This window comes from Pristis pectinata, chromosome 2 (genome assembly GCF_009764475.1).
Source record: "Pristis pectinata isolate sPriPec2 chromosome 2, sPriPec2.1.pri, whole genome shotgun sequence".
Taxonomy (NCBI): Eukaryota; Metazoa; Chordata; class Chondrichthyes; order Rhinopristiformes; family Pristidae; genus Pristis; species Pristis pectinata.
Genome location: NC_067406.1, coordinates 23,641,600 through 23,657,936, shown reverse-complemented (window position 1 = coordinate 23,657,936; position 16,337 = coordinate 23,641,600). Strand labels below are relative to the sequence as shown.

The window sequence follows — 16,337 nt, the reverse complement described above, 5'->3', positions numbered from 1 at the left end:
ATATGATAAACTTCCACTAGCTAGTACATGAGTTCTATTAAGTTCAAACCAATTAAAATGCTGTAGATATTTAAGGAATTGTAAATGTTTTAAAAATTCTTTCTCCTTTCACTTCAAGCATTCTTGAACTGCTCCTGTTGTCTTGGTGGATCCTGTCTTGCTCCAGAGGATTGTCTGATGTGCCCACAAGGTTACTACCAGCCTCTGGCTGGACATGATGCATGTCTGCCTTGCTCAAAAGGTGCCTACACAAAGTAAGTACAGGAAGTGCAAAATACCAACAGTTGAACAAAGTGGGCTCCCTCGGATTCAATGATGAAATTCTACTTCATGTGTGCCTGGTTATTTAGCTCTGGCCCAATTCTGTTATCCTTGGGCTAACCCTTCTCGCCCTCTTGCGTGAGAGATTTGAGACTTGGTGGGTGGTCAAGAATTGATTACTTACAAAATCGCTCTAGTTGTGAAAGGAGGGGGCTGAACTTCCAGTTAGCAGTTGAGGTATGCCTAAATGTAAGTGGTCTTTTGTAATAGAGTTCATTGACCTGTCAGAAGTTGGGAAGGTTAAATGAAGATTATTTGTTGTCTGTAGTGGGAGGTGAGAAGATATTTCCCTGAGCATATTCTGCTGTTGATGATTAGTGATGTGCACAGAAGAGCAGGGGGTGCTCAGGAGGTGATAGTGCTAGCTAGCACTATGCAAATATTTATAAAGGCCCTATCCAGGCTTCAGCATATGTTGTTGCCCCTCCCCCACTGAGATCAGAGACCAGGGGAGCTGGACCAGGCACTAACTGACCACTCTGCTAGATCCCTTTGGGATCTGGGCTTTATCCTGGCCTTGGTTACCTCTTTACTTATCCACTCCAATTTTCTCATGCCCAGCTGACTCCTGCCTTCCATCTTCTCTAAATCTGAACTTGTCTGAAAATTGTTGCCCACGCTGTAGCTGGGACCAATTCCCTGTCCATCACCCCAGTGCTTGCGGATCCCCATCACTTCCTGGTTATGCTTGTGCTATGATTTTTTTTAAATTTCTCATTGTTTTTTAAAATCTTTCTGACTTTAACTTGCTCCAGCCCTGCAATCCAGTTGCACTTTCTGACTCCTCCATTTCTGGCCTTGGGTTCCTGGTTTTCCTTTGCTCTCTGCTTTTAGCTGACCCATTCCTAACATTCCCTATCCTCTACTGGCCAGCACTTTGCTCACCTGTTCTTGTATTTGATAATGTGGCTTAATGTTAAATTTTATTTGACTCCTGTGAAATGCTTTGGCTTGTTTTACTGTATTAACAGTACTTTTCTAATAAATTTTCCTCTCCTGTGGCTTGAAGAATTGCCCCAACAGGAACTAAAATGGGAAGAGCACTTCATAAAACACAAGTGTAGAGTGTTCTGTGCACACAGTGCAATTCAGTCCAATCCATATTAACCAAAAATTGCTTTTGCGTTGAATGTACCAATTCTTCGTACTGGGACAGAATGGTTTCTAAATGGAGGTGAGATGGATTGCTAACCTCAATTAATGAGGATGGAATTGCAAAGGGAAAATGTGTGTAATCAAATGTGTTAGATGATAAAATATTTGATTCTGTCTTGTGTAGAAAGAGACCATTTGGCTCATCAAATCTTTGTGAATGGGGGTGGGGTGCCAAGCAGATGCTGGAAACACTCAGCAGGTCAGGCAGCATCTGTGGAAAGATGCAAGGCAGCATCTTGAGTCAAAGACAATACCCTGTTGTAACAAAACCTAAATATTTTTATGGATGGCTGAAGTATCAACCATTAATGTGGTACTTTCAAAGCAGGCTTTGGGTTGTGATTAGACTCTTTTTAATCTCTAGGGTGTGAAATTTACCTTGACAGTGTACAATTTCCTATTGTACATCCACTCAAAGCTTTGTAAAGAAACCTTTTTGTTTCATGTTCCAGTGTAATAACTTGACACTTTCTTTTGTAGTTCTACAGGGAGCACAGCATGCCAATCCTGTGAATCTGGGTTCTATGCCAATGAAACTGGTTCAAAAGCCTGTCAAGACTGTCTCCCAGGTAGGGCTGTCTGACAACCTTGAGCAAGACTCCAATGGGGGTGGGAAAGTTGCATGGCAGGGTTTTATTCCTTTTTTTCTGCACCCTTCCCTCCCTCCTTCTCCCCCTCCCCCCCCCCCCCCCCCCCCCCCACTGACAACTAATGTGAAGTGAATGGAGTTGGGAAGAGGAGATTTAGGAAGACAAAGGGTCTTTGTTACAAGAGGATTTAAGTACAGGAGGAAAGATGCCTTACTGCAGTAGTGTAGGGCCTTGACGAGACTGCATCTGGAGTATTGTGTACGGTTTTGGTCACATTACCTAAAGAAGGCTATGCTTGCCATTGAGTGCCATGCAGATTCACCAGACTGGTTCCTGGGATGACTGGTCTGTCATATGAGAAGAGATTTGAGTAGGTTACTGTCTATTTAGAAGAGTGAGAGGTGACCACATAATACTTTGAACAGCACCAACTAAACAGTAGCTCATTTCCCCTACCTGATAAGTGTGGTTTTTTTCCTGTTAAATGAAATTCCAAAGAGATTAAGAAAATCTATTTTGGGTTAAAAGATTTGTTTCAAGGTTTTTGTTGCATGGTTCTTTCTGTAGTGACTGAAGTAATTTCCAGGATGTAAACTATCTGGAGGTCATGAAAGGAAGTAAACTGTCTTTCATCATGTACTATTTGTAGGCCTGTCCTTAATTAATGTCTGAAGTTAAACCATCCTTTCATGTGTTTGTTGTAGATGTACATTTAGAATCTAAAATAAGGGTCATATGGCTCTGAAGGAGCCTGTTTTCCCCATTGAAAGACATTAATTCTCAGCTCCCTGTTCTACATCAATAGCTCTTTGTCCAATTTGCTTTTTGGAAGATGATCTGGAAGTATGATCTGTAGTAAATTTTTCCAAAACCTTTCTCCATTGATTTTTTTTTGTTTGTTTTCTTTTTGTCACATTATCTTTAAAACTGTCTTTTGGTTTCTGACTGTCCTACCAGTGGGATGATTTCACTCCAAATTTAAGAACCCTCCTAGTTTAGCTATTAATACAATCCACAACCTTCTCAACAGAGGGTGTGCCCAGATTATCTAGTATATCCACATAACTGAAGTGATGCATCCCAACTAGTATTCCACTAAATCTCCTTTAAGTCCCTGACATCCTCACGTGAAGTGCCCAAGTTGGACACATTCTTCAATTGAATCCTAACCAGTGATTTGTTAGCACATGGAACAGTACAGAAGAGTCCCTTCGGCCCATGATGTGCCAAACTAATTAAAATGTTAATTAATTGGTGTTTAGTGTTCAGAGTAACCTCCTCTCGCCTTTTGTACTACTAAATGCAAAGCATCCATTCTTATAACAAAAAGAAAACCTAATCAACTTCTGATTTATCTTTAAAGATTTGTGTATAGTATAATCCCAATAGTCTGGCACTCTTGGGATTTGGTGCTGGGTCTAGCAGAGTTTCCAGACTATTAGATGTTGCTCTAACTCATCTTCCATTGAACCCAGTGAGTTTAAAGGGAGTATGGAAAACAGGGCCCTGGTGAGATTTCTTGAGTGAAAAATAACACTCTGCATTTGAAAGTGACATGCACTAAAATCGCACCTTGTTCCTAGGTTACTTCTCTGAGGTGAATGCAAGTATCTGTGAGTCTTGTGCTCAAGGATTGTTTTGCAAGTGAGTACTGACAGTGTGTACCTCTACAGAACTGATCCAGCAAGCATGCCAAAGTATATGTGCTGTTAGCTGAAATCTGCTCAGTCGGGAAAATGTATAAATGTTAAGTCCTTTTGCATTGTGTATTTTGGTAACAGTTGCCTGCAACCTGAGAACAAGGTTCATACAAGGCAGCTGGATCTCTGGTGTAATGTCAATTTATTAGGCAAAAGCCCACTTGATGGGCAGTTCTACTTGTATATTTTTGTTGCTAATCCAAGGGCTGGGAAATTTTGAATTAATCAAACTTTGGAGAAGCAAAAACAGGTGAGCAATTCGGTGCACACTTTGCTTTTTTTTAAACTTGTGGTTTATTTTTCCAATTCTCCTATCCTGTCTTTCCTCTGCCTTCTAGAGGGCCAATTTACCCTTTGACACCCACCAACTTTTATCAATGCACCATAGAAAGCATCCTATCTGGATGCATCACAGCTTGGTATGGCAACTGCTCTGCCCAGGACCACAAGAAACTGCAGAAACTTGTAGACACAGCCCAGTGCATCACAGAAATCAGCCTCTCCTCTGTGGACTCTCACTGTCTTGGTGAAGCAGCCAGCATAATCAAAGACCCCACCCACCTGGGTCATTCTCTCTTCTCTCCTCTCCCATCAGGTAGAAGATACAGGAGCCTGAGGGCACGTACCACCAGGCTCAAGGATAGCTACTATCCCACAGTGATAAGACTATTGAACGGTTCCCTTATATGATGAGAGATGGACTCTTGACCTCACAATCTACCTTGTTGTGACCTTGCATGTTATTGTCTACCTGCACTGCACTTTCTATATAGCTGTGACACTTTACTCTGTATTCCGTTATTGTTTTTACCCTGTACTACCTCAATGCACTCTGTAATACTTCAATGCACTGTGTAATGAATTGACCTGTACGATCAGTATGCAAGACAAGTTTTTCACAGTACAAGTGACAATAATAAACCAATACCAATGTCTCTAGCACTCAAAAACTGATGTCCCAGCCCCTAGTTCTGCATTGTTCAGTAATGCTGCAACTTGAGAGCTCTACTGAAACAAAACACCTCCCCCATCTCTTCTATTTTCCACTCCTCCCCGCCCCCCCACTGGCCCAGGTCGCCAGTATCATCATCTAGCTCTGATTTCAGATGCCAGTGCCTTTGGAGGAGTTGTGCTTCAGAACTCTCTCTAATCTTCTTCCATCTGCTGTGAGCTGTTTAGTGAATGTTTGTTCAGCCACCGTTTTCCCACGCTCAAATCTTTTTGGTCTTGCTTCACATCTAAATCCAATATCTCCTGAAAGTCTTTCTCATTGTTTTGTGGCTCAAATTGTAACTTGCTCTTCTGTCCCCTTTTTCCTGCGTTTTGTCTCCACCCCACTATTTGTGTGATGTCATCTGTAATAGAAGCTGAAGACTTGTGACAGTCTTGAGATTTTACCCTTGACATTAAAATGGGGCTATTTCTCTACAAGACATGCCTCTCCATTTCACAGTTGCTAGATTCTGTCCTTTTGCTCAAGGATGTCCATTTTTCTAAAAGAGAACCTTGTTACTTTTCAGCACAACTCGCTGTACTAAGTGTACGATCTGCCCTGGTGGAGAGGAAACTCTATCTACAGCTGCTACAGAATGCACAGACTGCCAACCAGGTACTGCCTAAACAAATGGCTGTACCATTCCTCAAAATGCCATAAAGGAATCTCTGAGACTTTCCCAGAAATCTTAAGCTTGGTCGATGCCCTTCAGCTCAGTCGGCACTGACCATCCTGTACCTATTAATCACATTCCTATAACCTGCACACCAGAAGCAATTTGCAGTGGCCAATTAACCTATGGAACCCTTCTCCTGAAAATGTTTTTGGGATGTAGGAGGAACCTAGAGCACCTGGAGGAAATCAGGTGGCCACAGGGAGAATATGCAAGCTCCACACAGACAGCTTTGGAGGTTGGGATTGAACCCTGGTCACTGGAACTGAGCAGTGGCTCTACTAGCTGTGTCGCTGTGCTGCCGTTATATCCTTGGCTTTAGATGGTGACCATTGCTAAGCCAGGGGAGCCATGGTTTCTGCGACTACCTGAATCGCTCTTTCTCTAAAGGCCATGGAACATTTATGAAATGGATAAAACCCTACCCTAAAAGCAGCAATGAACCCTCAAAAGATGACTATTTGTTCAATATACATATTAATGCCCTTGCCAGTCTCAAGTAAACAATCCCAAATTTCAATTTTGTTTAATTTCTTCATGTGGGTGACTCTGCTGGACTGAATTTATTGACCATGCTGATGTGCTCTAAGAAGCTGTTGGTTCATCTTGAGACGATGCACTGTTGCTGTACTTGTGTTCAAGTCTGAGTTGTGAATGTGTACAAATTTCTTCAGATCCTCCATCCCTCCACTAAAGACCTAGTGTGGTGTTCTAGACAATGTAGTTCAGTAGCAGTGCAACCTGCTTCTCGGGGTTGAATTTTGAAAGGTGGAGGCTCGAAGAATGAGTGCTGTCTGAGCCCAGTGTGCTGTCGAAAGACCATCAGGTACATATCCATACTAATACCATTTTCCTGCAGCCTGCTACACCTTTAACATTTTAAGTGCTCATCTGAATACTTAAACATTAACTCCACTCCCACTGGCAGTGTTTGTTTTCTGCTGCTGCAGCAGATCCAGGTGACTCTGTGGCCACTACAGTAGAAAAGGCAAACACTCTAGGTGCAAGGGTCTGTAATAAATGATGCCAGGAACAGGCAGCTTGTGGCGAGAGTGTGTATACCATAGTGCTGTTAAACCCTCTGTACACAGTGCCAACACCCAGTCATTTAAGACTTCAAACTTAACCATTTCTAGTTTTGAGATGTAAGGGTCTATGAGTGGCAGGTAGAGGAGATTAGATGATGCTGGGAAGTTTTAAGATAACAAGGCGTGGTATTGGGACAACATGAAACAAAGTATGGGGACAGCAGAACCACAGCTGAAACGTTTTGAATGCAGAGTCTGCAGGTCTACAATATTCTTAATCAAGAGGCACATTCTTTGAGATGGGAACGGGGTAAGAGGTCTGGGGGACTCAGAGCTGGAAAGACAAGTGCTTGGAGTCACACCTGTGAAGTGAACAGGGATATTCCACAAGGTAAGCTGATCTACATTTGAATGTAGTGTGTAAATTGTTGTTTCACCTCTAAGGCATGTTTGGATCCCTGCACAGTAAGGAAAGGGTAGGCATGAGATTCTGCAGTTGCTGGAATCTGGAACAACACACAAGAAGATGCATAAAACATGCATAAAAGAGTATACTAAAAGTTTTTTTCAGATCTTGAGGTGTATAAGATGATGACAGGTATTGATAGGGTGGATAGTCAGAGACTTTTCCCCAGGGCAGAATTGGTGGCCACAAGAGGACATAGGTTTAAGGTGCTGGGGAGTAGATAGAGATGTCGGGGGTAAGTTTTTCCACTCAGTGGTGAGTGTGTGGAATGGGCTGCCGGCAACGGTGGTGGAGGTGGATACGATAGGGTCTTTCAAGAGACTGTTAGATAGGTACATGGAGCTGAGTAAAATAGAGGGCTGTGGGTAAGCCTAGTAATTTCTAGGGTAGGGACATGTTTGGCACAGCTTTGTGGGCTGAAGGTCCTGAATTGTGCTGTAATTGTTCTATGCTCTATATATAAAGAGTAAAAAAAGAAGCAAGAGTGGACATCGGACTGCTGGAAAATGACGCTGGAGAGATAGTAATGGGGAACAAAGAAGTGGCGGATGAACTGAATAAGTCAGTCCTCACTGTGGAAGACACCAGCAACATGCCAGAAATTCAAGAGATTCAGGGGGCAGAAGTGAGTGTAGTCGCTATTACTAAGGAGAAGGTGCTTGGGGAAAATGAAAGGTCTGAAGGCAGATAAGTCACCTTGACCAGATGGACTACACTCCAGGGTTCTCAGAGGTAACAGAAGAGATTGTGGGGGCATTAATAGTGTTCTTTCAAGAATCACCAGAGTCAGGAATGGTTCCGGAGGACTGGAAAATTGCAAATGTCACACCACTCCATTCTTTAAGAAGGGAGGGAGGCAAAAGATGGGAAATTATAGGCCAGTTAGCCTGACTTCAGTGGTTGGTGAGATGTTGGTCCATTATTAAGGATGAGATTTTGGGGTACTTGGAAGCTCTCCAGTAGTGGGAGAGTCTAGGACCAGAGGGCACAGCCTCAGAATAGAAGGACGTCCCTTGAGGAAGAATCTCTTTAGCCAGAGGGTGGTGAATCTGTGGAATTTATTGCCACAGACGGCTGTGGAGGCCAAGTCATTAGGTATATTGAAAGTGGAGGTTGATAGGTTCTTGATTAGTAAGGCTGTTAAAGGTTATGGGGAGAAGGCAGGAGAATGGGGTTGAGAGGGAAAAATAAATCGGCCATGATCGAATGGTGGAGCAGACTCGAAGGGGCAAATGGCCTAATTCTTCTCATGGCTTGTGGTCTAAAGTGCTGGAGGAACTCAGCAGATCAGGCAGCATCCATGGAGGGAAATAAACAGTCGATGTTTCGGGTCGAGCCCCTTCAGGATTGGTGAGGAAGAGGGCAGAAGCCAGAATAAAAAGGTAGGGGGAGGGGCACAGGCTGGCAGGTGATGGGTGAGTCCAGGTGAGAGGGGGCATATCTAGCAAAGGAGTAATTTTGTACGGAATTGGAAAAACTAATGTGTGAGAGCAATGATCAGATCTCGGTTGGTTGCTTTCCTGCACTTCACCAGTTTCTATATTTTGCAGGAATGTACAAGCCACCAAATGAGCTGCTCTGTAGAATGTGCCAAACTGGATATTACCAGATAAAGATGGGACAGGAGAGCTGTAACCTGTGTCCTGAACGGCATTATTGCCCTGTGAGTAGTTCTGCTGTGAAGAAATAGCAGTGAGGTGGATGGTGTCCATTGCTGGGGTGGAAGTATGGAAACTCGGTAGGGGAGAAACTGCTACTCTGTCAGGATCTGCTATAATTGCATTCTTAAATGACCAAGGCTGAAGCACCATCCTCTGCAATTGTGCTCGCTGCTTCCTGAGTGTCCTTCTTGGCAATTTGTTCACAATTGTTGTGATTACAGGTGACTCCACAGGAGTCCAACTTGAGTGCAAATGCTGGGAGTAAACTGCAATAAATGCATTATAATTTGGGTTTGTAATCTAAACCTGATAAAATGGGACACCTAATAGTCCTTAAAAAGTTATCTTAATCTTGCAAAATTTCTGGATAGAAATTGGAGTGCAAATCTCACTACAGTAACTTTGGAATTCAGTTAATAATTTGGAATTAGAAAAAAACCCACAAAACTACTATTCTTTTGAAAGCCCATCTGGTTCGCTCCTGCCCAAAGCTGCCACCCTTGCCTGGTGTGGCTCTATGTGACTGGAGATGCAGCATTGTAGTTGACACTGCCATGGTCCAGCAAGCCCTTCTGTCCTGGAGCAATCGGGGTTGGTTAATAAATCTTGGCCTGGTCAGCAATGCCAACATCCCCAAAAAATGATGTTTGTCAGCATTTGTGAGAAGAGTTGTGGTTAAAAGAGCCCAAGAAATAGGAGCAGGAGTTGACCAGCTATACCCTTGAGCGTGGTTGATCTATCCTAGGCCTTGACTCTTCTGTGCCAGTTCCCCATAGTCTTCAATCCACGAACATTCTTAAAATTACTCTCCTTTCAATGCCCCTCGATCTCACTTGGGTAGAGAAATGTTTTGCTGATTTTTGTCTTTGTTTTCATCTGTAATATCAATTGCATGTAACTTTATCAGCAGAACCACAAATTCTTTGTTTTTCTCCCCCCTGCAGAGTCCTGATGTGATTCCAGTTCTCTGTCCAAATGATGCATTTTGTCCACCTGGAAGTACTGCTCCACAGTATTGCATGGAAACCTTTTTCTCCAAATCAGGAGATCACTGTGTGCTCACACCACTGGCCATATTCCTGCTTGTGATCATTGCCATCTGTGAGTAAACAGGGCTTCTTGTTTTCTTTGGAGAGATCATGAGGGAGCAAATGTTCTGTGTGGATTCATTGTATGTGGACAACAGTGGCAATGAACTGTGATCTACCAGTTGAACGTGAATGAAATTGCTGGAGTTGGGATTTAAGATGCTGAGAAACAGACTGACAGGGTGGGGAGGCTACTTGGTGGTTTACTTTAGCTGGAGAATGTAGAACTAGCCTCAGTAAGGCTACAGCTGATCAGAGTTGGAATAGTGGTGCAGCAGTTGGTGCTACTGGCTTGCAGCTCCAGGGATCTGGGTTCTATTCTGACCTCTGGTGCTTTTTGCATGGAGTTTCCACCTTCTCCCCATGATCGATATGTAGGAGGAAACCCATGCAAAGGTGTCAGGTAGGTTAATTGGCCACTGCAAATTGCCCATCACTGTAGGTCAGTAGTAAAATAAATGAGGAATGGGAATGTGGGAGTAAGTTGCAGGTGAATAAGGGGAGGGGTTATGGGATTGCTCTAGTGGCAGGTTGCATGGACTCTGGGGTGAAATGTGGCTTCCTGTGTCATAATATATATGCTACATGAAGGTAGCCTTAAATCTTGGGGAATTTTCCACTTTGAGGCTATGACTGCTCAGTCCTTGAATGTATTCAATGGTGAGATCCACTTCTGGATACTAATGGAAGAAATTGGGATTGGGAGGCATTTGATCAACCATGATCTTGTTGATTGGTCAAATTGTCAAGGGCTGTTTGGCCTGCACCTCACTTCCTGTGTTCCTATATAAACTATAAATGGGGTCATTCAATCTTGAAATGGTACAAAAAACACATGGGTTAGTTGGTATTGAGTGTCAGGTCTTTTTCATTGTTTTTGTGTGTCTCAACTATTTTCACCTGTTGACCCAGATGAAGGCTGTGTTCTTGACTATTACTTGCTTAATTCCATCTCCTAATATGCTTTGCATTCCCTTTCAGTTATTTTGCTGGTGATTATTGTACTAATTGTACGTCGCAAAAAGGAAGTCAAACGAAGGGACCCAGTTCGATCCCCGTTACTGAGCAAAGAGCCAATCCCTGGCCAAGACGCTCGGCTGTCATATGGAATTTCCTGGGATTCAGAACCAGTGTATGCAGGATGGTAATTGTGGCTCAATAATTCCTTTGCATACCAAAGATTTGGGGTCTGGCTCGCAAGAACACTTTGCACAATTCTAAGCAAAGAAAACAGTTGTGCATCTGAACATGGCCTGTATCATCTCACTTGGAAGCCAGTTTGTGAAGCCACACTCTTGCCTATTTCAAGGTGGTGGTGAATTCTAGATCACAAGCAACTTTTTAAAAATCTTTTGTTACTATTTGGCATCCTGCCTTCTCTCTCTGGGAGGAAACGATGGGATTTCCTGGTCAGAGGTATTGTCAGTGTGATCAAATGGTCTGTTTTGTTGTACCCTTTTTGAAACAATGCTACCTTGGCAACTCTATGAAATGCACCTGGTGTTGTTTGTCCTGGAAATAGAATTTGTGGTTAAAATTGATTCCTTGCATCACTGGATTGCCTCAAATTCACCCAGTCACCTCTTGCTTTTTATTCAAGGAATTGCACTTATGACTGTACTAAGTTCACTTGTTTTTACACTAAAACAAGCTGAGATACAAAGATCAAGATGGACAGTGTTAATGATTATATTTTGCACTTTTTTGTATGTATTGTATTGTCTTTTGGCGAAAGAATTTTTCATTAGAAATCTACTGACTATTGCACCTTAACCACATTTTATAAGCCTAGCCTGTTGAAAGATGCTTTGTTTTATTTTGGAAGGTGGGTTGGGAACTGCTCATTAATTTTGTGGTACAGTGCACAATGAGGCAGTGAACTCTGGAAACTTCATCTCATTACCAACTATGGAATAATTGTCTGAATATGCTGTTTTTAAATGTCCTTGTGATTTTTGTATATGAAATTTTTGTTTTGGAATGTTTAAATGTAAGTATATTTGCAGTAAGACTGGCTAATGTTGAGCAGAAAATTCGTCAATTTACCTTCTGAAAGTTTGTTTTAAAATGCCATAATTTAGCTGCACTTAAATGTATCCAAGGTACCTTGTTTCGGCTTTAGTGGATTTCCAATTTTCTGGATTTAGACTAGAAAGGACCAAATATAAAATGGCACCAGGTGAGTTTTTTTATTAATAGTAAAGCATTGGGTAGAGTGCTAATCAACACTCATGATAAGCTTTCTTATTATAGATTAGCCCTGGGAGCTACTTTAAAGGTATCTTATAGTTGAATAAACTTTTTTACTGGGTAAAATTTAAAATGCTTAAGCTTAAATACACATCTTTAAATCTTTAACCATCAGCTCCTGACCACCCCAAACACCTGGATTGTCACTTTAAAATTTGCACGTGTAAAGTTGTTCTCCACAAGTCTTTGCACTCAACACATGGTAGTCCTAATCTGAGGCACAGTATACATACAGTTATGCAGGTATATTTTATGACTTTTAGATTTTATTTAACAATATGAAATTGTATATTGAAAGCAAATGTGATGGTGTTTTGGGGAACTTTGTATGTTTAAAAGCACAGCCAAACCTTCAGTATCTTCAATGACCTCACTGCTTTTTTTTAAAAAAAGAATTGAAATGAAGTGGTATGCTGAATTCTGATTTTTTTTTTCTTTTAAACATGTTACAGACTCTGGTTTTTCCACAAAGGTGTACTTTAGTATCCTGTGATAGTGTAATTGTTTTGAACTGTAATGATTTTTTTAAAAAAATAAACTAATTAACAGGATTTTTTTAACAAGCACTGGACTTGTTTTTACAGAATAGTATGGAGATTAAACCATGGTTTTTTGTTTGCAACAACTGATCTACCAAACTTCCCACTTCAATGTAATACACCCTGCAAGCAAAATTCTTCCCCCACTCTGGTAATGCCTCCTGGCATGACTTCCAGATTTCACTCCTTTACAATGGGTGTAAACCTGACAATGTCAGGCATACCTCACCAAACTAATAATTCCAAACCATTTCCTTCAACTTTTTTGCTAGTGCCCTTAGACCATGCTCCATCTACCTCATTGTGGCCCTTGCACCTTGTTTGTCTACCTGCACAGCACCTTCTCTGTACTGGTAACTGTAACACCTATATTCTGCATTCTGTTATTGCTTTTCCCTTGTACTACCTTTTCTATACTTGTGTTTTGGAATGATCTGTATGGATGGCATGCAAAACAAAGTTGTTCACTGTATCTCAGTACATGTGACAATAATAAACAAATTACCCCGCTGGTCGACTCATAGTCTTTTTAAAAAAAATCATCCCCTTTAATTTAAAAAAAAATTTATACATTTTTATTACCCTTGCAAAACCAATGGACTCTTATTTCAAGATTTCTACCTGGTCAAGTATTTAAATATGTGGTCTCTTCCCAAATCCATGTCCACTTTATTAACAACAACATTTAAATCCCATAGGCATTCTTAATTGTCAAACAGTGAAGGGGCCTGTATCAGTTACAAATAGCATCCTCAGTGAATGACTATAGTATGTGATCTCCCTGTGACTTCTGCAGTCACTGATGTGGTCAACATTGCCTTTTACTTGTCAATATTTAACTCAATAGACATCTTGCCCTGCAGCATCCCTAGTCCCCAGTCCTGCACAACCCACTTCTATCACCTCCCCAAGATCCACTGGCAGGACTCCTGCTCGACCTGACATTTCAGCCTGATCTTGTCCCATGAGGTTGCTGCTTCCTATCTTTTCTCCTCTCATCCGGTTTCTTTCCCCTTGTGTCTGTGATACCTGATGGCCTCTGCCACTTTAGTACTTTTTTTTTTGTCTGGTCCCAATTGGCTACTGTTAACAGTGGATGTTAAATCATTTTACACCTCCCTCTGTCACCTGGCCGAGCTCATTCTCCCACTGAACAACCTCTTCAACTCTACTCACTTCCTCCAAAACAAAAATGGATCCTTGCTATGCCTGTCTTGTGAAACTGTCCTTGTTTGGCCCTGGTTCCCCAGAACTCTAGTCTCATCACATTTTTGCTGTCAACTTCTGCCTACTCTCTCTTCACATGGTCCCTCCTGACTCTCCTCTTCCCAGCTTATCTCCATTGGAGAAGATGTGCTAATGATTAATATTCATTCAGACTCCCACAGCTCTGACACCACCACCTCCCACAGTGCTTCCTGTCAGGATCCTATTCCACTCCATTTCTTCTGATTACTACACTTTCCATACCAGTACTTCTGAGATGTCTTCCATTTTGATTCCCCACCATCCGGGTCATGCCCCCTTCTTGCTGTTACTGCCAGGCTGGAGGTACAAAAACCTTGCGTCCCATGCCACCAGGTTTGGGAACGGCTACTTTTCTACAACTATCAGGTTCTTGAACCTACCTGCACAACCCTAACCCTATCTCAGCCATGGAATATTACAGACTACCTTTTGCACTACCATGGACTTGTCTTTTGATTGTGTCTTTGTTTGCATTAAGGTCTGTCTTTTGTACAGTTTTCACTGTATGGTATAATCTTACACAACTTGTTGTCTGTACCTGCGTGCCTGTGATGCAGTTGCAAGCAAGCCTTTCATTGTACTGTACTTGTGTGCATGACAATAAACCTAGACTTGAGTTGACTTCACTTCCACCATGGCTAAGAGAGCTCTCAACCCAAGCTGGTCCATTCCTTGTACTTCTACCCTCACCTCCCAAATAAATCTTGGGTTTCCTTGCCCTCCCACCCCAGTTATCTCCACTTCCAATGAATCATCCTTCATGATTTTTGACACTATCAATATGGTGCCAACATGAAACACATCATCCCTATTTTGAAGGGACTGTAACCTCTGCAGCTCCCTGGTTCATTCTTCCATCTCCATAAACACTCCTTGCAGCACCACCTCGTGCAAATGTATGAATGCAACACCTGCTCTTTTAACCTCTTCCTATCATCCAGGGACACAAGCACTCTTTCCTCCTCTCTTCCACCCCTGCCTCCCCAAACCCTATCCATTGCTTCACGTACTTACAGTGTATTCATTCTGTGCTTAGTGTGGTGGCCTCTCCATTAGTGAGAAATGGAGATTGGGTGACCACCTTAAGTTCTTGTTGTATGAACTTGTGTATCACAAAATGGTAGATGCAGCTAAGACACTTTCTCTTATACCCAATTTACACTCCAACTAAACACATACTCTACAATGTTCTAATTGCATGCATCAATAAATGTTTAAATAGTTAACAAATTACTTCAGCTGAATGTTTTGAAACTTGCAGGCTGTGATTGCTGTGCACTGTTCTAATTTTGAAATGGGCAGTCACTTCACAGACTGATCAATGTACTTATACAAACAATGACTGCTGGTTCCTCAACAGGTAAGTGTATAGAGACATAGTTGCTCAAATATGGGGCCTGAGGGTGATTTAAATATAAAGATTCATAGTAAATCCAAGTTGAGGGCTTTGAGCTGCCAGTTTCTTGTCACCTTCAATTCTTCCTGTTCCCATCCTAACTTCTGTCTTTGGCCTCTTGCACTGTTCAAATGAAGCTCTATAAAGAAGTAACAGAATCATAACTTCTGACGTCGCTTACTTCAGCCCTCAGCTTGCAGCACTAAATTCAACAATTTCAGGTTGGCAGCACTTACAATTTGTATCAGACCAGGTTAGTTTTGACTGGAAGGTCAATGCACCTGACACTTTACTCTGTATTCTGTTATTGTTTTTACCCTGTACTATCTCTCTGCACTGTGTAATGAATTGATCTGTACGAACGGTATGCAAGATAAGTTTTTCACTACCTCGATGATAATAAACCAATACCAAATGTCATCAATCTGTTTCAATAAGTTCATTTTTACTCTCCACAGATGTGTTCTGACTGCTGACTATTTCCATCATTTTTATTTCAGATTTATAATGGCTGTAGTATTTTGGCTTGGTTCCAGCATCCTATTCCCCTTCCCCCAGTATTCACACTTGGGGTCTTCAATTGGCAGCTCCTCCAGACAGATCATCTCTGATGAAGAACCTACACCACCTTCTGAGCTGGTACTTGTGCTGTTCAGTTTCTCTTGGTCTTCACTCTAATATTGGCATTTCCTTTGTTTTCTCCACACTCCCTCTTTGCAACTTAAAGCATATTCAGTTTCTTGGTCTTGGTTCTGATGAAAGGTTAACGGTTTCTCTCTTCACTAATGTGGTATTTTCTGTTTTTATTTCGGTGTGACTGTCCTAAACCTGGTTTTGTTTGTTTGATGGTAGTCAAAGTGCCTCCAGCAACAGTTTTTCCTTTCTTGCCACAAGTTTTGCCTTGGAAACCCCCTAAGAATCTATTTGAGTCCTCTTCCTCACTTTTCTATATTTTAGAACATAGAACATTACAGCACAGTACAGGCCCTTTGGCCCACAATGTTGTGCTAACATTTTATCCTGCTCTAAGATCTATCTAACCCTTCCCTCCCACATAGCCCTCCATTTTTCTATCATTCGTGTGGCTATCTAAGTCTCTTAAATGTCCCTAATGAATCTGCCGCCTCCACCTCTGACGGCAGTGCGTTCCACGCACCCACCACTGTGGTTTTTATATTAAAAAAATGCCTCTGAGACTTGTCACGAACCAGCAACAAAAGAAACACAC

General features: G+C 41.9%; 1 protein-coding gene across 3 annotated transcripts in view; it reads left to right on the top strand.

Annotated features, from left to right (window-relative positions):
• The window catches only part of si:dkey-21a6.5 (multiple epidermal growth factor-like domains protein 9), a 33,729-nt gene extending 21,200 nt beyond the window's left edge, over window positions 1-12,529 (top strand). For 2 of the 3 annotated variants that reach the window (XM_052043525.1, XM_052043532.1), the window contains 7 exons: window positions 119-254; window positions 1,957-2,045; window positions 3,650-3,710; window positions 5,287-5,375; window positions 8,478-8,590; window positions 9,533-9,689; window positions 10,658-12,529. In XM_052043525.1, the coding sequence (XP_051899485.1) occupies window positions 119-254; window positions 1,957-2,045; window positions 3,650-3,710; window positions 5,287-5,375; window positions 8,478-8,590; window positions 9,533-9,689; window positions 10,658-10,824 (812 nt within the window). In that variant the 3' untranslated portion in view covers window positions 10,825-12,529. The remainder of the gene's footprint in view (window positions 1-118; window positions 255-1,956; window positions 2,046-3,649; window positions 3,711-5,286; window positions 5,376-8,477; window positions 8,591-9,532; window positions 9,690-10,657) is intronic. The other variant, XM_052043541.1, reaches the window with a different exon arrangement.
• The last annotated feature ends 3,808 nt before the right edge of the window (window positions 12,530-16,337 follow it).